The sequence below is a fragment of the Emydura macquarii genome, unplaced genomic scaffold, assembly GCF_026122565.2.
Source record: "Emydura macquarii macquarii isolate MOO-44397 ecotype Brisbane River unplaced genomic scaffold, CSIRO-AGI_Emac_v2 contig_1230, whole genome shotgun sequence".
NCBI classification, from domain to species: Eukaryota; Metazoa; Chordata; order Testudines; family Chelidae; genus Emydura; species Emydura macquarii.
In genome coordinates this window covers 5594997-5621395 of record NW_027131367.1, presented here as the reverse complement: position 1 = coordinate 5621395, position 26399 = coordinate 5594997, and the positions used below count along the sequence as shown (strand labels likewise).

The 26399-nt window shown below is 50.8% G+C and overlaps 1 protein-coding gene across 2 annotated transcripts in view; it reads left to right on the top strand.

The window, feature by feature from the left end:
- Positions 1–26399, top strand: part of ARSG (arylsulfatase G) — a 72221-nt gene that overhangs the window by 26680 nt on the left and 19142 nt on the right. The window contains exons 2-9 of one of the 2 annotated variants that reach the window (XM_067547312.1): positions 278–1156; positions 4261–4448; positions 6040–6087; positions 6851–6962; positions 7442–7576; positions 17970–18166; positions 19973–20053; positions 24427–24535. In XM_067547312.1, coding sequence (XP_067403413.1) covers positions 933–1156; positions 4261–4448; positions 6040–6087; positions 6851–6962; positions 7442–7576; positions 17970–18166; positions 19973–20053; positions 24427–24535 — 1094 coding nt within the window. In that variant the 5' untranslated portion in view covers positions 278–932. Of the gene's footprint in view, positions 1–277; positions 1157–4260; positions 4449–6039; positions 6088–6850; positions 6963–7438; positions 7577–17969; positions 18167–19972; positions 20054–24426; positions 24536–26399 lie in introns of both variants that reach the window. The other variant, XM_067547311.1, reaches the window with a different exon arrangement.

Sequence of the window (26399 nt, the reverse complement as noted above, 5' to 3'; positions counted from 1 at the left end):
AATTGTATAGGAAGAAGTCAGGCGTGACCGTTTATACAGTCGGAGGTCGTATGTTTGATATGTGGTGATTAGGGAAAACGGGCACTGCATTTGTTTCCATGCATTGGCGTAGTTATCAGTTGAGTTACAGCAACCTTACATTTAACAGCAAAATTGCAGCTGCTGTATTTGAAAAGCAAAGGGAGTGCCTCTGCAATAGAAAAACAATTCTTATTAGGGAAAGGTCTAAAAACCTAGCCCTTTCCAGTGTTAATTGTCTCTTGTTTTTCTTGCACAGGAACATTTGCTGTCATGTAAAAGGGTCCCCCTGATGGAATGCAAAGAACAGTTTGACATCATTCAACTTCAACATTGGTCTATTCTTGTGAAGAAATGGACAACATCACGTTAGAAGGTTAAACAGAGAATTCTGCAGTAAACATCAATAATCTAAATTGCACGTTTCCTGGAACTGAGTAATTTATAAATTGTGGATGCCATTCCAGCCGTTTGTAATCAGGATAAAGAAGCTGTAGTGAAACTTGGGAGAAACAAGTAAACCATATATTAAAAAGATATTATCATTTTAATTACATATTTACCAAAAAGAGGCAATTATTAAATGACAATATGATTATTGTGACTTCTTGCAAGATCTCACTTAGCACGTCAGCTGCAAATGGGAAGGAGAGAGGAAGATGATGATTCAGTTGATCTCCAAATGACCAAAACCCAATACTGCAGTTTTTCAAATTGTCTCTTCAGCACCATCTACAGAGGTGAAATTTGCATCTCTGCCAAATCCTAGGGCTGGTTTGGGTGGCAATAAATAGCTGAATCATGTCTGAGCCAAGCACGAGAAGGGGAGTTCTCAAATGAGCAAGCAGCAGGAATAGGCCATCGCCACCTATTCACTCACACTACAGAGCCTCAGGAGGCCTCGTCCTGACACCATGGAGAGTCTGTTCCTGAAAATGCTGCTGCTGCTCGCTGGCTGTGTCATTGGGCTCTTCTGTCGCCTCTCAGATCTTTGTGTGGATGGGAAGAGAACAGGTCAGAACAGGCCGAATTTCGTAATCATTCTGGCAGATGATCTTGGATGGGGGGACCTGGGGGCCAACTGGGCAGAAACCAAGGACACTCCTAACTTGGATCAGATGGCTTCGGAAGGAATGAGGTAAGCCTCAAAGGAGCATCCATCTATTTATGAGTCTTCCATTTACCTGGTGTGTGACACCAAAGAGCAGATGGCCAACGATAAAACGGACCAGAGTTCTCACTAGTGCTGAATAACTACAGCAAGTGCCCGTGTAGCCTGTCTGAGATCCACGTTGGAACCATGCTGCAGACCACCTGTGGTCAAATTCAGCCCTGTGTGGGGGCACGTGCGTCACTTATGCCCTCAAAAGTGTGAGAGCAGGGATCTAGGGCCGCCGAGAGGGGGTGGCTGGACAGGGCCCTCCCGGCTGCAGTGGCCAGTCGGATGAGGATCCAAAAGACATTGCACCTGCCTCAGAACAGTTCTGGATTAGGCAGATTTCCCATGTGTTGGTTGGAGGGGAGGAGCAGGTGGTTAAAGACCAGGAAGGTGAAGCAGGAGCTTTGGGCTCTATTCCCAGTTCTGGGTGCCCTTGAGCAGTATCTTTCCGCATCCTGTGCCTCAGTTTCCCTCTCAGCAAGATGGGGATAATAATGCTCCTTTACCTCACACAGGGGTTGTCAGGCTGAGCTTTCAGGCTGGCATTTACAAAGGGGTCTTGGTGGATTTAGGGATGGGCGCCTAGCTTCTTGAGGCCCCATTGACAGTTCCAGCTCTAGTGTCTGTTAAACCTCTGAAATCTCCAACGGAAAGGGTGATGCAAGTGCACAGTTTCTTATTTATGGCATTGTTCTACAGGCAGCAGCAAGCCCAAAAGGTGTAGGTGGTGACCCGAACAAAAGTTCCAGAATAAGCATCAGGACTGCCTTGGAAAACCCGACAAATGCCCAGGAAATCAGTGAAATCACATCACTGTGTAGGACTTTGGTTGTATGCAATATATTTGTTCAACTTCAGACCAGCCTGGCAGAGAACCTAGGATCTGACAGCCTAGGAACAGCTGACAGACAAATATTTGCATGAACCAGTTGCCTAGCAGTAAAGCCTTTTCTCCATATCAGCAAATATTTAGAGCCAAGTCTTGGTTCGCATAAGAGCAAGTCTTATCTTTAAGGACATTGATAAATACAAGTTATGATAATCCTGGAGGAAATCATGCCGTGTCTTTTTGTGTGGGACCCAGAGAGAATCTCACCTGAAAAATGATTTTAATGTTCTTTTTTACTGGGATATACGGTGCGTTGTAACAATAATCCTGAGCATTTACATCCAGCTTTACATTTTCAAAGCTGTGCCCAGACATTAACTATTTAATATGTGGCCAGGATTAGGTAACAGGAATGCACAATTCAATCTCTCTCTAGTTCATCAACTCATGTTTTGAAAAGGTTATAAAACCGCATGTTTCAAGGTTTAAATCATTCACTCTCACTATTCGGGATTAGGGTAAGACCTTCATGGGTGCAGGTTATTTCACATCTTCCTATTGTAGGGTCCTTTTGCCCTTATCTGGAGCATCTGCTTCTGGGCCCAGTCTGGACGGGATTCTGGACTTGATGGACAATGGGTTTGATCCAGTCTGGCAATTCCTTTGTTCCTATATGAGATAGAAATAAACTCTTAGGTCAGATACTGTAGCTCACCTCCCTTCTGTCCAGCACTGCTAGGTTGTTCCTTGTGATATATTTTCTATTGCTTTGTCCTTCTGAGCTTCTTACCTAAGATTTCAGTCCCATGGGTATTTGGTAGCTAGTGCATGCACTGTGCAGAGTTGGAGCTGCTCCGAAAATGGTTTCCTTGAATTAGATGGAGAAATTTGATCAATGGAGTCAGTGTGTGGTTAAACTGAAGGAGGACAACAGCCTCAGATCAAGGCGGGCTGAGGAGACAAGCTGGCTGCTTGAGAAAGGCCTTGAAAAGCTTAGGGAGAAGATAAATCTGGTCTCGGGCTCCGATTTAATCTGTGGGGATTGAATGGGATTTAAACGCATGCTGAAGTGTTGTCCCAAATTGGGACGGTTTCCAGGATCAGGTCATTGGTGCTGGCGGGGGACGTTGGTTCTAGAGGTGGGACTAGACAGTAGAATTTAAGGAGATGACCCAGCTGTGTATTCCAGACAAGACAAGTCTCTCGCAGTGCTGTTGGGGGTGTGAGGAGAATGCTCTGAATCTGAAGATACAAAGCAGGGGTGAGGGAAGTGGTGGGCTTGATTTTTAAGGACTGAGATGCCCGGGACCACACTGAAAAATGCGTCGGCACTTGTGCATCTCATTTGCCTGTGCTTCGCTGGGAAACCCCTCCCTTCCTCTTGGGTGATAGCTGTGCCTGTGTCCCTCCAGGCTGGGTCATGGCTCGTCCCTGTCTCTGAATGGAGAACTAAGAGAGCTGGTACAAAATGCAGCTGCCCACTTCCTCTAGAGAGAGCACATCAAGCCCACTTCTGCCAGAAGGTCAGGGCATTGGTCCTCATCTTCAGAGCAGTTAATGGAGCAGCTCCCACTGCATCAGAGAGCACACAGCTCCATCGATGAACTGCCAAGACAGGTGCCTGCCTTTGGGAAAATGCAGACCATGAAGCGCAGAAAAGCTTGTGACAAAGCCTTCTGATTTGAGGGGATCTGGAATTAATGTCCAGAGGCGATCAGATGAATCCAGAGTCAGACGGCCTTTAGCGGACCCAGCAGAACCTTCCCACTCGATAAAGCGTTTCCACCAGATAATCACAGTGATGTTCACAGCATCAACCGCTCCCCGTGCCTGCTCCCTCCCCCAAACACTACTCCCAGCAGGGCTTACCCTGCCCCAAAGAGGGAGAAGATCAAGAGACATCCATGACATCCACTCAGGGCTTCACTGTTGCTAATTTCTTTTATGAAGAAGGTGCTCAAATGCTAAGGGGATGGGTGACGATATGTAGATTCAAGGTAGTCTGAACATACAACGCAGCTATCTGCAGGCAGCTGGGCATCTCACTGGCCACTAACATGAACAGCATTTGCACTTATAGTAAGTGAACTGCAGGCACGTGTATGTTTGCTTGCAGTTCTAGGCGGCTCCTCGAACACAGCTCAGCCTGTGGGAGTATGTCAGTTTTTGCCAGCTCGCAGGGCAGTTTTCGCAGCCTTTTGTCAGACGTTGCAATCACAAATCCTAAGGTATGTTCTGCCTCTTTCTCTTCCAGATTTGTGGATTTTCACTCTGCTGCATCCACTTGCTCCCCATCCCGTGCCTCCCTGCTCACCGGAAGACTCGGCATTCGCAATGGAGTGACCCACAACTTTGCTGTCACGTCAGCAGGTGGCCTCCCCCTAAATGAGACTACGTTAGCTGAGGTTCTGAAGGATGCAGGATACACCACGGGGGTAATAGGTAATTAATGCATTGCAGAAAGCTCGCTAACCTTGTTCTGTTTTGCAGTTTATCACGTAGACAATGGTAGGCAGGGTTCAGGAGACACATGATGGACCATGGAGCTAATTCATTGGCTTAGATCCAACCCACGTTGGACGATTACCACTTAGACTGTAAACTCTTGGGGGCAGGGACTGTGTCCATCACTATGGTCCCTGCAGCACCTCGCACAGTAGGGCCCTGATCCTGTCTGAGGCTTTGGAGCACTACTGTAATAGAAGCATTCAATAACAGCGATGACTGTTCAGTGAAGGGAGCTTGAGCATCGCGTCTACGTCATGAGAAACATCTCCTCATCAGGCACGAACTGTTTAGCACCTTTGCTGGCAGCCACGGCAGACAGGTCAAATCTAGGATTTGAGTTGAGGCACAGTGGCAGGTCAAGGGGCAGGTTGAACTATGTGGTTTGAGCTGCCCCTTGACCGTTCTGCCAGTATATATTCTCTGGTGTACTTTCCGCCTGCCTCTCTCGCTTCAATTTTTTGAAAATCTATACAGCCGCCACCTTACGCTTGGGCTTCTTTTCCCGACGTTGAAATCCATGCATTCAGTAAAGAAGAACTTAAAGGACTGATTTTTTTTTCTGATTTTTCACTTTTCTCCTTCTCTTTTTGCAGTTCTGTGATGATTTTTTTAAAATTGCCTTTTTTGAATGTGTAATTTTGGGATGATTAGTTCATGATGCAAACTAAACTTTTGGCTCCAAATGGGTGAGTTGCTTATCTTTAGAAAAGTGTTTTTTCCTGCATACAGTATATTAACTTTTAAGCAAAATGTTAATATGCAGAATGGTTCTGTGCCCACAGATCTGAAGCATTTCTTGACATAATTCCCTGTGCTAGCATGAAAAGCTGCGTTATAATATATCACATCAATGGTCCATGCGTTTCAAACTCCCTACTGTAAGCATATGGCGCTCTATACCAACATCCAAGGGAGTCATTCTAGTGTATCAGATCAGTCATCTCTGGATAATGAGAGGGAAACTTACACTTTCATTAAGAGCCATTCCAATTGCAATGAAAGAAAGTCACAAAAACCAGGACTTTCAGTTAATTAAATGCACCCCCTTCATATCTTTACACCGACTTACATACAAAACTGTTCTTTGACTTCAAAGGTTGTTTTGCATGCAAAGTTATGGCAGGATATGGCCCAGAATAGCTAAAGTTTCATAATAAAACAATTGGTCATCATGTTGTGCCAAATTGTGGCAGGGCCTGAGAACAGTGCATGATCTTCGAAAACCTGTACGCGGCAGTTCAGAGAAGGAAGCCAAGAATGGACGATTCAGAACCTCTTAGAATGTCGTGTCTTCGAATACTGACCGGCAGAGCTTGGTACGGGTTTATGGCTGAGAGAGCCTTAAGAAAACATACACATTATCTAATGAAATTCCTTTGAGATCTAACACCCTTATCGAACGGATCCCTTGGCAAAATGCGCATCCACGTTGCTGGATTAAAATGTTAGGCCCTGGGCATTGTGTGTAATTACTAGTACATGCAAAGTAATCCTTCTGAAAAGACTTCCCATTGCTTCCATGCAGGTAAATGGCACCTAGGACACAGTGGCCTCTATCATCCCAACTTCCGTGGTAAGACTTCGTTGTAAACCCCCGCGAGTGTTTTTGTTTCCCGCGGCTCTTTCTTTTTTTAAACCCGTTTTCCTCCTTCCTGGCGGGAGGAGTGAGCCAGGTGCAGGCTGCCCTGTCAGTCCCCCTCCCTCTATTGATCATTAGTTTGCAAAGATACGGCAGGAGGCCATGTGCCGCTCTCTTCATTCACCCTCGTGGGCATGGCTGGGCAGCTTGTGGAAGGAGTAGCTCCAATGACTGGGTTGCGCAGCTCCCATGGTTTGCAGAGCCGGGGGGGCACAACCTACGAGCTGTGAATTCCTTTTGGTAGCCGAGGTGGAGCAGGGCAGTATTTCTGCTCTGGATCTCCCTGTTTAAACTCACACCGAGGGCTGCTCCTGCTGGGATTGGGGGAGTTGACCCTAAAAGTCCATCTTCACTTGGAGGAAAGTCCAGCATTGCCGTCAGTTTGTCCCTAGAACAAAGTCCCTTTTCTTGTGCTATCTACTCAGTCCAGCCCCCCATTACCTCAGTGGATCCTCGCCTTGTTATAACATGAGCTAGCTGATCGCTGACCCTTCCGTCAGACCCTGCACAGAGCCCCTCCGTGAGAGCATTCGCCTGCAGGGGCCCAAGCAGCTGTTTTGCCTGGAACTGACCCTGTTCCCCTCCTTGAGTTCGTAAACTCAGCAGCAGCAATTGTGTAAACAGTGTACAAAAGCCACAGGGCACCGGCGAACAGCAGGCAGCTGCGCACACGCTAACGCGCCCGTTTGGACCCCAGGTTTCGACTATTACTTCGGGATCCCCTACAGTCACGACATGGGTTGCACCGACACCCCGGGCTACAACCTCCCTCCCTGTCCGGCATGCCCTCGGCACTCTGCAGCCGCAAGGTACAGCTTCTCCGCGGGGGTGGAACGGAGTCTGGGCTTTGGTGGGAGCTGGGGAGATCAAAGGCAACCCCCTCTCTCGTTCAATGTCGGAGCTGAATGGAAAACATTTCCCAGTGGATCCCAGGAGCAGAGAAACTGGCAAGGGCTGTAAAGATGAAGGGTTTGGAATGAATGTTCCCTGGGGTCCCCTCTCCCCTGGCTTTGCCCCAGAGAGACCATCCCTCTCACCCAGCAGCATGTTTAAAACACAGAGGGTTTGGGGGGCCCCGGTTGGTCCTCTGAACCCCCTGTGTTCTCCTCCCATGGCATCGTGGCACTGCTCCCTCAGGCCAAGGAAACCCTGAGGAATCTGTCAGTGCTCCTTCATGTGCCAGCCAGAGCAGGGAACCAGAGAGCGAGACGAGGGGCCCTGGCCGGCTCCCTCGTTACTAACGAGCCTCCCTCATTGCTGACGGGATTTGTTGGTTTCTCTCCAGCAGCCAGGGGAAAGATTGTTACCCCGAGGTGTCTCTTCCTCTCTTTGAAAACGTCACCATCATCCAGCAGCCCGTGAACCTGACTGGCTTGGCTGCAGAGTATGCAGAAAAAGCAACGCAGTTCATCCAGCGGGCAAGGTAAGGAGACCCCCCCCGGGACACCGCTTTGCAGCTCTGTCTCTGTGGAGCTCAGGGCAAGTAGCAACATTGGCGGCAGTCTGCTACTGCTGCCAGCTGCTCCGTTAGCTCCAGGGGCCAAGGTCTGCGGCGTGGCTCTGAAGATCCTAACCCTGCTGATGGCCCACTCAGGGGGGGAAATAAGATTTCACATGATGGAATTCCAGATTTTGTAGTTCACGTTTTTAAACCCTAGGAAATGGCACACAAAAAACAACAGTAAAGGGAGGGGATGGTTGCAAAGTCAAGCACTCATCAGTTAGCATATGCCGGAAATAGGATTGTCTGCGCAACCTTAATTGGATTCCCGTGTGCATATACATTATGATACAGTCCAGCAGTGCCCCTCTGCCATGTACATCGGCCAAACCGGACTGTCACTGCAAAAGAATAAATGGACACAGATCAGACACAAAAAATGGTAACCTCCATAAGCCAGTCGGAGAGCACTTCAGTCTCCCAGGACACTCTGTAGCTGACTTGAAAGTTGCCATACTTCTACAAAAACACTTCAGCGAGAAACTGCTGAGCTGGAACTCATCTGCAAACTTGACACAATCAGATTGGGTCTGAATAGGGACTTGGGATGGTTCTCTCATTACAAGAAGTAATTGTCACTGTTCACACCATCTCACCTTCTAATCAACGGTTGTGAATAGGCCGCATCTACTGTAACTGAACTGACTTTGTTAGCACTTGCCCTCCCCCATTGTCATGTTTCTTACCCTTGGATGTATATATATGCCTCTTATCTGTGATTTCCACTTCATGCATCTGACGAAGTGGGTTGCAGCCCACAAAAGCTTATGCCCACAGAAATGTGTTAGTCTTTAAGGTGCTACAGGACTCTCCTTGTTTTTTCCTTAATAAGATGATCACATACTCATTTTTTCCACGGGACCCCTGCCTCATTCAGTGCCCAGGATGGACAGGGCTCTAGGGATGAATCAGGGTTGTGTAGTGAAGCAGATCCTCCTGTGTAGGACCCCTGTCTCATTTGTTTCAGAAGCTGGAAGGGGTGTAGCGAATGAGGCATATTGTAGGAAGAGAAAAAATAGTCTCATGATTAATGCAGTTGAATGTTGCCCTGGAGAATTGGATTCTGTCCCTGTCTCTGCTACAGAGTCCCTTTGTGATGCAGGGCAAGCCGCTTACACCAACCTGGTCACTAATCGTGTGCTTCTCACTGTATGGGTGGCTGACTTGAGACCCTGGGAAAATAAATTGTGTTATGTTTGTGAAGCACTCGGATACTCTCGTGCTGCACACCCTAGAAAAACCCGTGAGGAAATGAATAATGCTCTCTGCAGAGCAGGGTTTGAGCAGCGTGCAGTAAATGAGCCCCCCTTGACCGAGGAGGATAAAATAAAATAGTGAATAACTGCTCATTGCAGGATCACTGTCCAGTCTGTGCACTGACCAGTGCAGGTCTCCTGTGGAAAAATAGTATATGATCATGTAAAGACTGTATCATCATGCGTATGCACGGGGGCTTGAATTAAGATTGCCCAGGCAACCATAAGTCTGGTATTTCCTATCTTTAGAGTCCTTGACTTTGCAACCTTAATGTTCTTTGAATATAGTTGTTGTGTGTTTGATTTCCTAGGCTTTTGGAAAAGCAAACTGAATAACCAGCAGTGGCATCATGTGCAATCAGATGGATCTCCAGCTGGGGAACCGGCAGGGTGGGAACTCTGAGCGGCACAGCACAGATCTCTGTGACCTCTGTGATCACAGAGCTGAGCGACTAACCAACAGCTGCAGGAGGCTGTCCTCCGGGTGGGCTAGCGCTAAGAGGGGATGGGACACACACTTTGCCCGCTGGTTTCACAGCTGTTTGCTCCCAGAAGAGGAATAGTGGAGACTCAGGAATCCTGGGTTCAATTCCAGGTTCTGGAGGGGAGTCTGTTTAGTGCTCACGGACTTTGCCACCGTGACCCTTTCTGCCCTCTGGTGTTTCTGAGAGCAGAATTTGGCATCGCAGTTGGAACTGAGTTGGCATTTCTGTTGCTGATGCCAGAACAGTTGATGCTACCATCTCGTAGTCCCAGACTTAACAGGAGTGGAGCAGTAGGAGTTCGTAGGACTGGCATCTTAGGTCCAGCTCCACAGAGTTATTTAGGATCCTTACTCTTAATGAAATCAGTGGGAACTAGCCACCTAAGTACAGTTGTGAAACTGAACCTTAGTGTGTGATCAGAGTGAGTGGCCTCCCTCTGAACATGGGCAAGGGGTGGATCTGAGGAGTAGAAAGCTTCTGTGGAGTCACTTTTCAAGGGAGAAAAACCTGCTAGCAATTAAAGGGTGTTAGGCGGGGCTCATAGTAAAAGTTTTGCTGTCTTTGGTGCGTCTTCTGTGCAGGGGCCATGTGTCTTTACAGATAAGATTTCTTGGAAAGGTCCAAGCTTTTACTCTGTATTTATGTAAGACATATGGAGGGTTCTGAGAGCGAGAAGGCGCTTAGCCAAACATGCCATGAAATCAGCATTAACTAGGGAAGCACAAGAAAGGGAGGGTTGTCACTGGACCAAATACCGCGGCCCTTCAGGCTTGATTCTGTTCCCCTCCCAAAATTCCCATTGATGGTGCCGAGAGCGAGGGTCTCTTCAGTCCCCACGTACGCAGAACTCACCGTGAGTCCATTGGGGTAAGGGGGGCATAGACATTAGAGGTGGAACAGGCCTTTGGAGAGTCACTCCTGCAGGACCCAGCGCAGGGTTTTGTCCAGGCTAGCTGTGAGGGCCTGTGTCGGGAGTTCGCATTCCCCTCAGAGCTGAGGGCATCTCTCAGGATCAGGCTCTGACAGACTCCTGCTCAGGGACCTCCATCACTTCCCTCAGGAGACCAGCCCGCAGTTTGCTAGATCCCCCCCACCAGGACATTGCCCAGCAACAGTCAGCCTGGGTTTTTCTTTTCTTCACCCCACCCCATTGCCCCCAGGACCAAGTCCACCCCCCCCGGATAAGTCCCACAGTCCAGTGGAGATCGGGACCAGGTTCACCTATATGCTTTGGGCCACCCCAGGGATGCAAAGAAGCCTCATTTAACCAGCCAGGAGAGATGGGCTTTGAGCCACTGGAGAGAAGTTCCCTGGTGGAGGTGGCCCCTGGACTAAGGTGCTCTCCGGAGGAGCAGAGCAACGTTTTTGTCCTAAGGTAGGGGAACCCCATTCTGAGACCCTAGCCAAGGCAGAGCAATGCCCTCTGTGCAGGGGAGCAGACTGCAGGCAGGAAGGGGCTGCAGGCACTTGGCAGGGGGAAGGAAACCACCTGCAGCAGTTAACCAGACACAGCTGCTGTGCTTTCTCTGGGGGAGAAGGGTGGGCATCTGGCGCATTGGAACCTGGTGATGGAGGACAGGTGGATCTTGTTCCCCTAATTAAAGGGGCACTGTTAAAGGGGAGGGGGAGTGGGGGAAAGGTTTATCTGGCTGGGGAAGGGAGAGGAGCAGTCTATTGCTGTGTGTCTGTAGAGCAGGGTCTGTGGAAAGGGAAGTTTTTCTTTGGAGATGCAAAAGCCTGGTGGGGGAGGGGTGATTCCTCTTGGGAGGCGTGGCAGCTCCCAGTGCTGCATAGGTGTGCCGTGTCTGAGATCAGGGCTGTTGTTTGCACCTGGTAGGACTCTGTGCGCTGGGGGAGGGAGAGGAGAGCGTGGCTGATGGGGCCGTGGGTAGCCCTGCAGGCGGTGCAGACTCATGGCAGGGCCCAGCCGCTCCCCACGCTGTCAGTGGAGCCTAGAACCACAGCAGGGCTAGATTCCCATCGTGTTTGGACTCCCGCCTGTCTTTCCCCACTCAGGCATGGGTGCAGGGCTGGTGACAGCCGACCACAGGGGTCAGCTGATGCTGTCTGGGGTAAGGGAGCTTGGCTCTGGATACCTAACTGCAGATCTGTCACGGGTCCCAGAACATAGAGCCCAGGGCCTGATTCTCTGTTACGCTAGGGCCCCTTCACCCCGCTTGGACACTGTCAAGGTGCTTTAGGGATGGAAGCAGGCCCCTGAGAAAGTCTCTTCTCCAGCGAGACTCCCTGGCTGGTGTGGAACTAGTTCCTCTATCCCTGCACGTGCAGGTGTGGAGATCTGAGAACCAGGCTCGGACGTGGCTGAGAACAAGAGGGGGGTTTTAGATCCTATGAAACTCCCTAGAGAGGAACCAAAACAGGACTCGGAAATGGCATCCCGCTTCCTGATGCTGAACTCAGCCGTTCCCAGCTTGTCAGGGGTTAAATGCTCTTTTCTTTTGGACATTTTTAGATCTGCCCATGAACTGTGCTTTTGAAATTGCTCGTTGGCTGTCCAGCTGACAGCCCTTGAGCATAGAGCCTTTTTTTTTTCCCCTTCTCCCTTCAGGCTGTGACAGGAGAAGGTTTATGATCTAGACAAAAAGGATACCAGTGCCTGCCGTGACAGATATATTTTAGCAGCCTATTGTCTAGCCAGCTGAGATCTGGGGCTGCAAAAGTGTCTTCAGTGGCCTAGTAGTTTGCAAAACCCACATGATTGAAAGGGGAATCTGGGGCTCACACGCTTTGTTTCTTGCTGATCAGTGGTGTAGGAATGGGGTTAGAGAGTGCACCGACCTTGAAAGCATTTGAACTAGTCTTTGAAGTCATTCCTTGCCCTGGCAGCTCACAGACCCATAGAGCTAGAAAACCACTTCCTTCTGATCTCTAGGGTGGTTTTCTCCTCCCTGACTCCAGTTGCTAAAATCATGTTGCAACTCCTCGTTCATGGAGTAGGTGCTGCACACAGACGCTGCTAGCCGAAACAGAAATGAGCAGGAGTACTACTGTGTGTGGTGCCCAGTGTAAAACCCGCCTCTCTTCCCAGGCTTGCCCCTGACCGCTCTCTCCTTCCCATCAGCCCAGTCACCAAACACAAACTGCAACCCTGCTGTGTGCTGCCCGCTGGGCAGAAGGGAGGGGACTTCTCTTCTTCAGTAATGGGAGGGGTAGGGCTCGGGTTACAGAGGCCATAAAAGTACCTACATAGGAGGGGGCAGATTCTCCCTTGCTGTCATTTTTACCCAGTTGCCAAGTGGGTGTAAAGGGCTACTAAATCCTAGTCCTTTCCATCCTGCTTGGTGCGGGTGTGCCCGAGCTGTAGGACAGTGGAGGGTGGCTTTATACCATTTAAGTGGGATCAAACATTGGTTTCTAGCACTGGGGGTTCTGGCGACAGAGGCCGCTGGAGTCATATTTGGAATTCAAGCAGGAAAAAAAAAAATCCAGCTGGATGGCAATTTGGGTGCTATGACTTTAAGGTCCATTTTATCCTGCCTTGGTAAGGCTAGGGTGACAGAAAGCTAGGCTTCCCCATTTCCTAAAGTGTACAGAACGCTTCTTTCCAGCCGTGGTGATTTGTGAGAAACTAAACCTTCAAACCAGCACTGAATATAGCAAGTCCCTTGGCATGGGCCAGAGTAGCTCCCAGTCCCTACAGTCCATCCGTCATTGCCTGTCACTTTTACAGACCCTCTTGCCGCATGGGGTGAGGCTGGGCAGATGCTAAGCATTCATCACACAGACATGGCTGCAGAACCTAATTCAAAAGAACACTGGAAGGCAGAGTTCAGCTGTGTGTGGCCGGTCTCGTCCTTCTCCCACTGAACCAAAGGGAGCCTGGCCATTGACTTCTTGGCCTTCTTCAGGGGTACCGGTGCCAGTGCTTCGCAAGGGGATTCATGCCGTGTGCAGGCAGCCTCTTTCCATGTAGTGAGACCCGGAGCGTTCTGGTGCTGATCGCCTGGGCTGGCCCTGGATCTGATTCCGTTCCTATCTGATCAGCTGCATCCTCTGCCACTGGGGCAGGATTAACACACCTGAGTCAGAGCTCGAGGCCAGGGGTCCTCTGGATCCTGCCAGGGCAGTAGGAGGAAGCAAAACTGCATTCCAGAAGCTCTGGAACTGCGGGTTGCTGCTGTTCCTTCCCCCAAAACTGCCAGTTGCTCTGGGGACTGTAGAGGGGATCCTAGAACCAGTCCACTGCCCTTGAACACACTGATGTGGCCGGTGTCCTGTTGACATGCACCGAGAAGAGCCGGTCAGTTCGGAGCTACGCCTGACAATGACACAGTGTGAGCCTGAACTTTGATCAGCTTCAGATTGTGTTATCTCAACCAGGGAGTGCTCCTGCCACACTTTAAACGTGTATTTTACAGGGCAGTTTCTGCCGAGTTACCTCTGTGCTATTCTGTTTCTCTCTCACCTTGGTATCCAGCCCTCATTCAAGTCACGGCATAGCTAGCATCTGCTACAGTACTGGTATTGCCTTGTACATGCACCCATTGTAGGGGCACAAATACCCCAAACCGGGGCTTGCTTGCTCCTGTAGTCAACCCCCAGCTGGTTTACATACATCAGGGCACTTGCCTAGCTCCTTGGAGTCTGTGCAAAAACATCGGTGCCCTTCGGAAGGCTTGTCCCAGAATTGCTTCCCTGATCCCATATGACTGTAACAGAAACACCCACACTGTGCGGGGTTGTACTCATGCAGGGTTAATGGGACAGCTTTGTAATGAATTTCCGGATATTTGGGGAAAATGTTTCACTGTATTTGCTGAGAACGAAATTAAACAGATTGCTGTTTTCAGAGGCGGAGTCCAGTTTGGCTGCTGCTGCTTAGCTTTTAACTAGTTTAGTTTACTATCCTTTTTCTTTGCCTGACTCTCACGTTGCTAGACAATGATAGAACACCAGGTGCATCGGCTGTACGTTTTTCAGCTAGATGTGTCAAGGTTGAGCAGCTCGTGGCAGTGAGATTCAGATCCATCCAGGGACACAGAACCGAGGGAAAGTGAGGTACAAAGTCAAAGGATTTTATTCGAAGGCCCCACCCAGGAGTTATTGATTAAATAGTTGAAGTTTAATATACATATTTTTGCAGAATCATGTAGCATGACTGTAAAAGGCAACCGGGATTCATGGCTGAGTGGACTGGGTCTGAATCCAGTTATTTCTGGATTCCTTCCCAGCTCCTGTTAGTAATGTCGTACTCCTGCTGTTCGTGCCAGCTGCAAACATGTTCTCTCATGCAAAACTCCCATTGAAATCAATGGGCCAAATTAATATTATTATGTGTGTTATGGTAACACTTAGGAGTCTCTGTCCTGGCCCCCATTATGCTAGGTGCTGTACAAACCCAGAACAAAAAGATGGTCCCTGCCCCAAAGAGCTTGATTTACTTCCACCACTATTCCCTAGGTATGAAGTCGATGGGACTGTGACGGTACTTTGGTACTGAAAGGGTGGATAATTTTGTGTGACATTTTGCTGATGTGTTGTCCCTGGGTTTGCAGAGGTTGGCTTGAGACAGGCTGCACAGAAAACCAGGTCCTGTGAGTAGCATGTCCATGTGCGGGTGTGTGAAAATGGTGGTCGTCTGCTCAAATTCCATTCATACCCCCCCAGAGTAGCCGGCTGGTTCTGTGAAAATGATCAGCACTGAAGGAGTTAACAACGCTGACACCGAAATGGTCCTCACTAACTTTCAGCTATTGATACCCGGTTGAAATAAAAGGGGCTGTTCCCATCTCTCCCCTGAGCTATTGTTTCAGGCTCTCTGCAGTCTCAGGAAGACAGTGTTGCATCGCACCACATAGAGAAAGTGAATTTTTTTCCCCACAGCCGTAATGACCAGAAACATACATTCCTGCACAAAATGTAGCTTTCATTAAAATATACATGCAACAGCCCGACAACAAAGTGCGATAGGGTGTGACACTGTGGCCGGCTCCAGCTAAGTTGTGGAATAAAGAGGCTATTCAGAGAGCTTTAGGATTGACTAATTTTTCTTTCAGTGTGGGAGACATCCTCTAGAAGGAAGGAAACACAGGCCGCAGGGTCGAAACATGTTCTGCTGGCATCATGGCAGCAGCTTCATTCTTTTAAAATTTGATCAGGCTGTAATGATGATCAGACCCTGGTTTTGCAGCCGAGGCTGCACAGGGCTGGGAATTAGCGAGGCAGACTGCAGTGTCCTTCGGTGACTTCCAGCCCTTTTGTTCAAAGTGTGTGCGCGCACACGCATCACTGTGATGACCCCGTTCCTCCCGACCACTTGTCATCCCACCCTTCCCTTCAGAGGGCTCTGAGGAAGAGCGAGCCTCTTTTGAGGAGATAAACATAGCCCGTCAAGGAGAAAACAGGATGTTTAAAAACAAACTTCAGGGGGGCTGATGGGCAGCGCTCCGGTTTGTCTGATAACTGGATGCTGCTGTAAACAGGTCTCCTGAAAAATTGAATGCTCCTGGTTTGCCACGCGGAGACCCCACTGCGCTGCTGAAGCGAATTCACCGCTCCGTTGTTTTCCTCTTTGTTTTAATCCATGAACGTTACTTCCCGACGCAGTGGGGTCCTGGTCTTCCCTTGGATTTTCACTCAGGGCAGGGTAGGATGATGGGGTGGTAGAAATGGCAGGGCCTGGCCTAGCTTAGCTCTCCCCTAAGACTGACAGAGCTCTGGGAGCTGCAGCGAGATTTCCCTCAGACGGTCGGTGCTGGCGAGGCCCTAGATGCGGCCCCTTCGAGCCTGGCCTGTGGCGTGTTGACAGGGGGACTGTGGAGAAAGCTTGCACTGCTGCTGCTCTACCTGTTCTGTGGGTCACTGCAGGCAGCTGGGAAGGAGAGAGGAGGCCTGGAAGGCAGCCAAGCGGCGGGTCCATCGGACTGCCAAGAATTGAGTTCAGGAAGTGAATTGGGGGTGAGGAAACAGCCCTGCGTGCTCCCAGGCTCCTCCGGCTGGGCCAGGAGCGGGTGGTGGATGCCGCTCTGCTGCGGCGCTTAGCAACTGGGGGAAAAGCAAATAAAAGTCTGGGCTGTGTAAACAGCGCCAGGGAAAAACTGACGCTCGCCCCAGTGACAGCAGAGAATGAAAATCTGTGCAGCCGCTTGACGCCAGGGCAGGTGCCAAGGCTGCTGGAGCTCACCCGGCAGGCAGGTTTGCTGGCCTCCCACGTGGATTTTATCTGCAGAAAAGCCAGTGACGCTCTCCATCCCCCCTCCTCCCCACCTGCTCCTGGGAGGGGTTATTAGACGGCGCCTGCCGAGGGTGGGAGGGCAGGGGGGGCTGAACCAGCCTGTGTCTGAGGCACACGCACTGAATCCAGGCGTGTAAGCCCTGTCGCACCTTCCCAAAGGCAGGAATGGCCATTGCAGAAAGGCGGGGGAGGCCAGCCCTCTGCCCTGCCCCCGTGTGGGAAGCCAGCGCTGCTCTCTGCGCTAGGGCCCCTCAGTCTCTGCTCCCGGTTTCCGGGCTATCCCACAGCATGGGGGAAAGGCTGCATCCACGCAGGGCTGGGCGCTTGCCAGCCCTTATCAGCCAGTCCCCTTCCTGGGCTTGTCACCTTTATTGCCACGCACTGCGCTTGCTCTGAGTATTGGCCCTAAGGGAACGGGGAGATGGATGAGCCTGGTGGTGAAGCACCTGATAAAAGTGACTGGGTGACTTTGGACTTACTGAAGCCTGCCTGGAATGGCCTTCGGACCGACTTCGGACTCTCCAGGGGAGAGACCCTGGCCAGTGGGTCGCAGAACGCTTGTTTCAGAAAGAGACGCTGCCTTGGGTAGCGTGCGTGTGTGTGAAACCCCTGGGTCAAATCCCCTATCTTGTTTGCGCGTTCCTGCAGGGGAGGGACTTCTGCCCTGGTCAGGGCTGCAGGGCTGGGTTCGTCTGGTCCTGTCCTTTGCTTCTGAGCGGTGTTGGGTTTGCTCTCCTGGTAGGCTGTAACCCAAAATCATGGAGGGACAGATCCTGTTTGCCTGCCTCATATGACTCCTGTTAGCCCCCGCCCCCCAACTCCTAGTCCTGTGCTCCAAGCCCTTCTCCCTTGCAGGAGCCTAGCGTCACCATGCCCGGTGCAGGCTGGTTTTCCAGCCCGGAGCTCTCTGCTCCCAGGCTGTAGGTGCTGAGAGTCCTGGGGGCAAGGTGCTGAGCCCCAGGATGAGGGGCTGCGCGTGGTAGAAAGGGCATAAGAGTGTCGTCTTCGATTAGCTCTAGCAGGTTCTGTCTAACCCTCCTCAGCTGCGAGGACGGTGGCCTCTGAGGGGAAGCAGAGTCCCTGCCCCAAGGAGTTCCCGGTGTTATTAGATAAGGCAGGTGAATGGAGGCACCAAGCGGTGAAGTGACTTGCCCAAGGTTCCCCGTTGTATCGGTGGCAGAGCCGGAATAGATCCCAAATCTCCTAGGTCCCGGTCCAGTGCCCTAGCCACTGGTGACCTTCTGTCAGAGTTCCTTCTACATTCGAGATTGTGGAAAACCCTTTCCCCCTCCCCGCCGTTGCTGCCCATGCTCTCCACCCTCCCCCACACCTTTCTCCGAACCGGCGTGCTAAGCGCACTTCCTGTGTTTTCTGTTTAGTGGAAGCGGACGCCCGTTCTTCCTATACCTAGCGCTGGCCCATATGCACGTGCCCTTGGAAATCACTCGTCCGCCCTCCAGCGCCTCATTCCCTGGGCCGTACAGAGCCAGCCTGAGGGAGATGGATGCCCTGGTGGGATGGATAAAGGACGCAGTCCACCGCTACGGGAAGGAAAACACATTCCTTTGGTTCACAGGTGAAGCAATAAAAGCAGCTGCAGTCCCAGCAGATCCTCTCGATAACAGATATTTACGTAGTGCTTGGAGATCTGCAGGTGGGGCGAGGGGGGAAGGGGTGAAGGGGAGCATGTGCAAATGGGACGCTCTCTGAGGGACGGCCCTAGCACCGTGCTCAATGCTGAAGCTGGGTTTAATTAGTGTGGGGGAGGGGCCTCGTTCATGGCCTCATTACGGAGGTGGGGTGGGGCGGATGAATTTCCTCCGCCATGGACTCTGCTCCTTTGTATTCGTCTGTGCTGAGCAGTATTCAAGCCACTGGGAGCTGCTGCACTGGCGTCAGTGGAGGTTCACCGGCATAGCCGAGAGCAGGATCTCTGCGGGTCTTGTTTCTTCTGTTCCGATTAGCCTGTCTCACGTTCCCCTGCAATCTCTGTTGAGGCCCCTTCCCTGGCCCTTCTATAGAGCAAGGAGAAGCAGCCCAGGGCAGCACTGTGCAATCCAAAATACCGGAGCGGGGGACCAGGGCGGGGACTAAACCCCTCCCAGCCAAGTTGGGTTTCAGGGAGTGGGGAGCAATGGGCGTGGGCAAGAAATGCTGGCGGCACAATCTGGACCAAGGAGGCTTGGTCAGGTGCCTGCCCAGAGCAATACTCAAAGCCAGGCTGCTGAAAATGCTGCCTGGCCGCAGGTGCGACCCGTGCGACGCCACTGAGAACGACTCGGTTTCTCTGAGGAACTAGCTCTCAGGCGCCACCCTGAAACTTGGGGGACTCCCTCTTCCCCTTGAAATTGGGGGTGTGCGGGGAAAGGAGGCCAAGCTCCCCAAAGAGTTCCCTCTGTGCTCCCCTTTTGGTCAGGCCGTGCCGGAGCTCCTGGGCCGCTGGCACTCAGATACCGCGCAGACGGAGGAGCTATAAATTGCCTGCCTGGGTCGCTCACTCACTTTGGGCTGTTGCTGGGGCGGCTTGACTCCCCCAGGTGCTTTATGGGCAGGGTTTGGGCTACACAGGGCCGTGCTGCTCTGTCAGACTCTGCGGCCATCCCTTCACTCAGGCAGGTTGTTTTCCAGCTGACCCCCCACCTTCCCCAGGGTGCCCTGCTTCAGGCAGGCGGGTCAACCTGGGCATCCGTGTCTACAAATTAAAGTTCTAATCCTCATTAATTAAAAAGGCCAAATCCGCTCCTGCTGAGACACCTCCCTAACGAGGATGTTTTGCTTCACTACCGTTCAGTTGATAGGAACAGCTCTGTGGCTCGTTAACGCCACAGCCAAATTGCAATTGTCCTTTCCACCCCCCACCCCCGGTCTTAGACTCCGTCCTGGGAGTGGAAGTTCAGCCGCGTTGAGAAAACATGGCTGTGTGGTTTGGAAATAACCCGTGTGGTCAGCAGTTCCGTCAGTTGTCCCTCAAGCGCCTGTCGAGATAAAAAGTCACCAGCCGATGACGAGATGAGGGGAGCTGGGGGTTGGTTGCCTCTTTAAAGGACGTATGAGCGTCCCCCTGGGGATTAAAGATTATCCACAGCAGCTCCCCACTTCCCCCCAAACCTCAGGAGGCTCTTTCTGGAGCACCCCAGATTAGGATAGGCCACCGGACAATCTGCTCAAGGGAAGCTTTGGGAGATTGGGCCGTGCTCACTCAATTTTCCCAGGGGAAAAACAGAGTCGCTCTTGATTTTGATGGCGCTGATCTGAGTTTATGCCCTTGGGACGGAGACTGGCTTCTCCTCCGTTGCCTTCATGGTCCGACTCGTTCGCTGCGTTTCAGTCAAACTGTCTGTCTCTGGCTGTTTCTCACTCAGATGTTTTATCTCCCCTCCAGGAGACAACGGCCCTTGGGCGCAGAAGTGTAAGTTTGCCGGGAGCGTGGGCCCATTCTCTGGCGCCTGGCAAAGGCAGCGAGGTAATGGACAACGCTGATCATGTGGTTAGCATCTTGCTGGCCATCCCACTCGACATGTTAGGAATTGGGAGGGATGGGGACCTGCTCCTGGAAGGCCCTTGTTCAAATCTGGCCACCAAGCAGAAGGGAGAGATGGGATACTTCCGGGCCTCTCTGCCTGGCTACAGCTGCACCATCCCTGCCATGGATTGATTTACCCGCCGAGCTCCAAAGACATTTCTGAAAAGCAATTTTCAGGGACCAGCCTGTACTAAATGGCAGGGGTTTCCCCAAAATGTCATGGGGCTTCAGGCTGAATAAAGGCAATCCAAGGCCCTAGACACACACCTGTGGATCCTCCCCCTTCTAATGTGGGCAGCAGCCCAGGTGAGTGAAGCAGTTTGTGCCTTTTGGAGCTATTGTTTTAGGCTCCGGCAGGTATTGTTCACACTTGGGTCACATTTCAAGCTTTTCTCTTATTGCACGATGGTTATAAACATCGTTTTTTAACTGACTGCCCCTGCGTCACATACCATAGCTCCTAGATAGATATAAAACTGTAATCTGGCCCTGAAGGAGAAGGATGCCGTGAAATGCATATAAAGGGTCTTCACTTCCCCCCCAGCTCTTGAGATGACCTGTGCTCCGACTGCACTGAGAATTACTTTAGAGCTTGGATTTTATTGTCCTGGAAGTGGTGTGCTCTCACTGACTTCCACCGGAGTGAGGGGTGCTCAGCGTTTCTGAAAGCCAGGCTTTGAAGCGTACAGCATTACAAGCCCTCAAATCGAACTGTAGTGACCTGGTGTGTTTGTGTTTGCGGTCTCTGGTGGAGCCCTCCATGTGATGTGTTTGATTATTTACCTGGAAGCAGCCAAAAGCTTTCAGCATGACTCAGGCTTTTCCAACTTCTGCTTGTGTTACGGGCTGTGAATGTGTGTCAGGTTACAGTTCCCCATTTGCTCCAGGACAGGAGGGGGAAGGGGGCAGCCGCAGAGGACTGGAGGCAGCATGTCTTTCCTCATCCGTTTCCTGACATCTTCCCAATATAGTAGAAGCCTGGAGGAAACTGACGTGGGATTCTGAGAAAAGGCTGCTGAGGGGCTGGCCAGCCATAGAAGGGATACTCCTCTTTCTTGCATCTCCTCGCAATTCTTGCTTGGTTATTTTTATAGCTTTTTTTCCCTCTCTCTCCCCTTTTCCACCTCCCCAAAATCAGCAAATTGGGGTTGTATTCTCTCTTCTTACCTAATTAAAAAATAAATCTTTGGAAACAATCCAGCGCATCTGTGAGCAACTCTATAATAACAGGCAGCCCAGTACCCACTAGCAACCCTACAATAATAAACCAGGGCTAGCAACCCACTGCTCACAAACAACCCTACAAAAACAAAGCAGTGGGTAAATATCACAGAAGGGGGAGAAATTCCATAAGGGTATAGAAATACCTGTCAAGAGCAGTGGTTTTTAAAATCCTTCTTAAACTAGATGCGAAAAAGAAATATTTGTAGCTATTTCAAAGTGAGAAAAGTGTGTGTATGACTTTAATATCTTTGTTTATTCTGTAGCATCTCAATCCTTTAGGTGCTGATCTCTGTTCTATTGCCCCAGGTCCCTTTTGTGGTCTAATGGACGTAGTTTGCCTATCCTGGCATCCCCGGAGTATGTGATCTGTCTGTCGGTTTTAGATCGCTACCTAGCACTGTAGTACCTGAGCAACTTCCACATCAAATCAATAGCAACATCCCGACTGGATTTCCTGGCATCTCCTCTCTGTTTGGGGGAGCGTGTTTGTGGGGTTTTTTGCATAGAGGTTCTGGGGCGCGAGGGAATGTCAGAGTTGTGAGTGTCATTCCTGTGGTGATGAAGCGTTTTAAATGGGTTGGGTGAGTACTGAAATCAGCTGGCAAGTTTACAAAAGAGCACTGGGTATTAGTGCATACACTTTTCAAGCAATCTGGCTTTCCCTTAGGACATGATCCAAATCCTAGGAGGCTTTCCAAGGACTTTGGTGGGTTTTGGATTAAGCCCTTACTGAGGGAGAATAGCAATACTGCGGTCAGGGCTTTCTCCCACCCTTTCTGTGAGCTCCACACAGCAGAATAAAAGCTTTCCCTCTCTTCTTCAGTAGCCCCCAACCCACTGGGAAAATGGTTTCTCCATCTCTGGTTGGGTGGGCCCTTATCTACTACACCTGAACCTCTGGAAGGGCTGGCATCGCAATGGGACCCTGTGGTGTCTATGGTGATGCACGTGAAACATGAGGTGGTGCTGGAGGTGTGTTGGATTTGCTGTGGAAGGAGGCAGCGGACCAGTCATCACCCCTTCAAGGCATGTGGGGATGGTGTTCCCCTGGCACGGTTCCCTGCATTTTGCACCTAGCCTGGAGTCGCACTGAGAGGGAGAGCAGTACCATCTCTGCACTGGAATCATCCTCGTTTTTGACCCGTCATTGGAATGGATTTGTTATGACTTGCAAGGGAATGTCCTGTTCTATCCGGTGTCAAGTTTCTGTAGAAAACCTTGGCCTTTGTACATTGCTGCCATCACACGATGGTGCAACCTTTATTACTGAGAAAAACTCGTGTGGTTTTTTTGGTTTTATTTTCCCTCAGTAATGTTTACTGCTGGAAATGTCACCCTAAGCCTGGCATAAGGCCACTCTGATTTCCTGTGTCACTAAAGACACCACAGTATGTGGAACAGGTAGAAGTAGGGGACAGTCCTTTGACTCCCCTGCTGTCTGCTGTGACTCCTGACGGGTTTGTGCACAAAGCACTTGGCCTTACTGTGTCTCCGTTAACCCCGCTGTAACTTGGTACAGGCGAAACCTTAGTTAAACACATACAGTCCAAATAAAAAGAGGCCTCTGGAGGATTAAATTAAAAATCTACTGGGTGGGAATTATACCCAACCATGGTATAATTCTTGTTCTTGCTATTCATTTCTTATGGGGTCCAAAAGGATTTAAAGTCCCTTACAAAGCAGATACCTCCCGGCTGATTTCAACACAGGTCTGTCTATTAGTGTTGTTGATATTATGGTAACTCCTAGCCTGTCCTGCTGGGTTGAGTCTCAGTGTCCTAGGCACTATACAGATGCAAAGTAAGAGCCAATCCCTGCCACAAAGACCTTCCAGACTCAACAGATGAGACAAAGGAGGACAGGGGGAAAAGAGGTGAAGTGACCTATCCAAAGTCACTCACTAGCTCATTGGCAGAGCTGGGAAAGGATCCCAGGCATCTGGTGTCCACAGCCGTGTCCTGGCTTGGCCCGTGTTCCCTCTGACAGTAGGAGGGGGTTGGGGTAACTTCACACAGATAATGTCATTGCACAGCTATATGCTGCATACCAGGTGCGACACAAAGATTCTACCAGCATGACTGCATTACTCGTGATTCAAGTAAGGGAGATAGGCAGGATCGTCCCCAACAGGTGCAAAATAACCCTTTGTACTTCTGTGGGATGTATGTTAGACGATGCAGCTCTTTTCTGCGGCAGAATGAGCATCTCCTTTACCACTGTTCTGCCACAGCGAGTGGCTGTGGGATGGCGTTGGCTCAGCTGTCTTGGGGCGTGTGTGTGTGGAAGCAATGCAAACAGAAGGAAATGTGTTTGTATGGATGCTTCAGCAATCGGGAGGGAGCAGCTTTCATGTACTGCAGTTGTTTCTAATTGGTACTGTACAAACACACACATGTACACACACCCCCGTAGCCAGCCCCTGAGGCCCACACATGGAAACAAAACAGAGTCCGCGGTTACCGTAAGCTAAATGTTTCCTCTGTGTGTTAGGTTCTCACACAACACCAAAGGCTTAGAAATCATGTTTCTGCAGCTACATGTCTTGTGAAACCAACACTGCGGTTTTTTCACTGCTCATCCAAACAGATGAGAAGTGAAAGGTACTTTTGGGAACTTGAGGCAGGAAGGGAATCTAAAGCCTGGAAGGTCATCGAGTCCATTCTCCAGCCAAAAATCTTTGTTGAGAAGGGTGAACGTGGGAAATCCAGGTAGCCTTGCTTTCTCTTTCTTGACTGAAAAAAGAATGTTGTAACTTTAAACCCCCCCAAAGTTGGAAGGACTCAAAAGATACAGGGCTAAGCCATGCATGGCTCTGATGCTGGTCCACTGCACTGGGGTGAATTTCACCCTAGAGAAACTTGGGGGGTGAGGAGTTGGCAGGAAGCCACGCTTTGAATTCACTTTGCTGCAGGATTTTTGTTTCTTGACACAGTGTCACATTTCGAATGAAATCCTCCTCCTTTGTAATTTGTTTAGTCTCCGTGGCTGTGTCTGAATAATTCCTTGTATTTTGGCTCATGGGAGGTTTTGGTTAACGAAGCGCGCCTGTGCAGGAGGGCCGCTGTGAGTATACCCGCTCTGTCTTCCAGGTGGGAGCGCAGCGAAGCAAACCACCTGGGAAGGAGGACATCGTGTTCCGGCACTGGCTTACTGGGCTGGCAGGATCCCTGCAAACGTGACGAGTGCTGCACTCTTGAGGTGGGAGGACACAACGCTTGCACTTCTTGGCATGCGGTGACCGTTTATTTTGTCATTTGTGCAGACCAGGATTTGTGAGTGCAGGATTGCATCAGAGACAGTGGAGCCTCTCCTGCCTGCGTCAGAACCGCATCAGGCCTTTAGGCTTCGCTAACTTAGCCCAGGAGAAGGGGTGTTGCCAGGCAGTTAAAAGGTCACTGTGTCACTTTACAAGGGATCAGTTCAACTCTGCAAACAAGGGGACTGCCTTAAATTAACCAGCTGTTTGACCCTGCTTTGTTATCTCCAGCCTTGCACAAGGCTGTGTGCATATTAGCCTTCGCCCAGGTCTCCGGGGCTTTCATGCGTCAGCAGAGAAGTATTTGAAAGAGTTTTCCTTGTGGATCTGCATTGACCGCTGAGAGACATCAGACCGAGGGTGGAGAAATCGCCCATCCTTGTAGTGGAAGCGGGCCCCCCCGAATTAAAAGACGACAGCCTTCTCTTTCCACCAGGAAGCAGGCTGAGGGCTTGTGGTGGGTGGCTGTGAAGGAGGGAAGCCGGGGTGAAGAAGCGGGTTTTGCATTGGGATCAGGATTGCAGCGAGGTTGGAAGCCATGCTGATTTCTTCCAGCAGTGAGGCTGCTGTGGGGCTTCTCTCTCCCACGGTCACGCCCTTCCCCGGGGCACTGCGTGGCGGGCACTGCGTGGCGGGCAGTGGTGTGGGTGGCTCAGTAGGGGGCGCTCTCCCCTCCAGGGCAGTTCCACTGGAGCGCAGCTGCGGTGGGAGGTCCTGGCTGTGGGAGGCGGAGTGGGTCTCTCCGGCAGCCAGCACCACCTACGTGGAGAGCTCTGAGAACGGTGGTGGTTGCTGGATGACAAATGTGTCTTGACCCAGCCTTTGGCTGCTGCTAACCCCAGCCACCTGACTGGCTTCCTAGGGAGTTGGGCAACCAGCGCCCCTCAAAAGGCTTTTTCGTTTTCCCTAGGTGAGATCTAATGATCTAAGCACAGGACCGGGAGCCTGCGTTAGGAGGCCTGGGTCTTACATAGTTTTTCTCCCAAGCAGGGAATGTGCTCACAGGGCATGAGCTAAACTTCTGGCATTTCTGCTTTAAACACTGGAAAGCATAGCACGCGCTGTCCCCTTGGTCCTGACACATGTGTCTTTGCTCAAGGGCTCAGAGGGAGGTAGGGGAAAATCCAGGATCCCTGCCAGGATGGCTGGGGGGGGCACGTCCCTGTCTGACCTCAAGCTGAGCTCTTGGTAAAACCTCCAAGAACATGGAGCAAAGGAGTGAATCTTGTGCGTTTCATGCGGCACTGGTGGAATCCAAATCTTTGTCTTTTCTCTTATTGAGGGCCGGCACAGGACAGCCTCAGGCAAAGCATTGCAAGGATTAATCCCCCTTTCGGAGAGGAAAGGAATTGTGATTATACACAAAAGCCCTGCTCCAGCTGATCCAAGCAATGGTCCATCTAGCCTGGGCCCCTGTCGGGCGAGCTGAGGGGATGTTAGCCAGGACTGGATGTTTCAGGAACGGGTGTGAAGCCTTCATCCCAGATGATGGTGCAGTTACCGAATGCACTGCAGCTGAGTGGTAAATAGAGAGACTCTGCGTTATCTGCTGCATTTGCTTCTACCAGACCCAGCAGGTTTGCCAGTGAGTTTGCCAGTGTTTCAGGGCGCACTGTTGAGCAGAGTGCATGCTGGGGTAGGGAATGAAGGGGCTGATTGGCGCTTGCAGGCTCTCAGAAATACCCAGTTCCAGATGTATTATTTTTTTAAAAAAACATGAAGATAAAATTCTCCAGCCCCAGGGCAATCCACCTTTATGCACTGTCCCGTGAAAGCCACTCACCATGCTGGGGACAGCCAACAGCA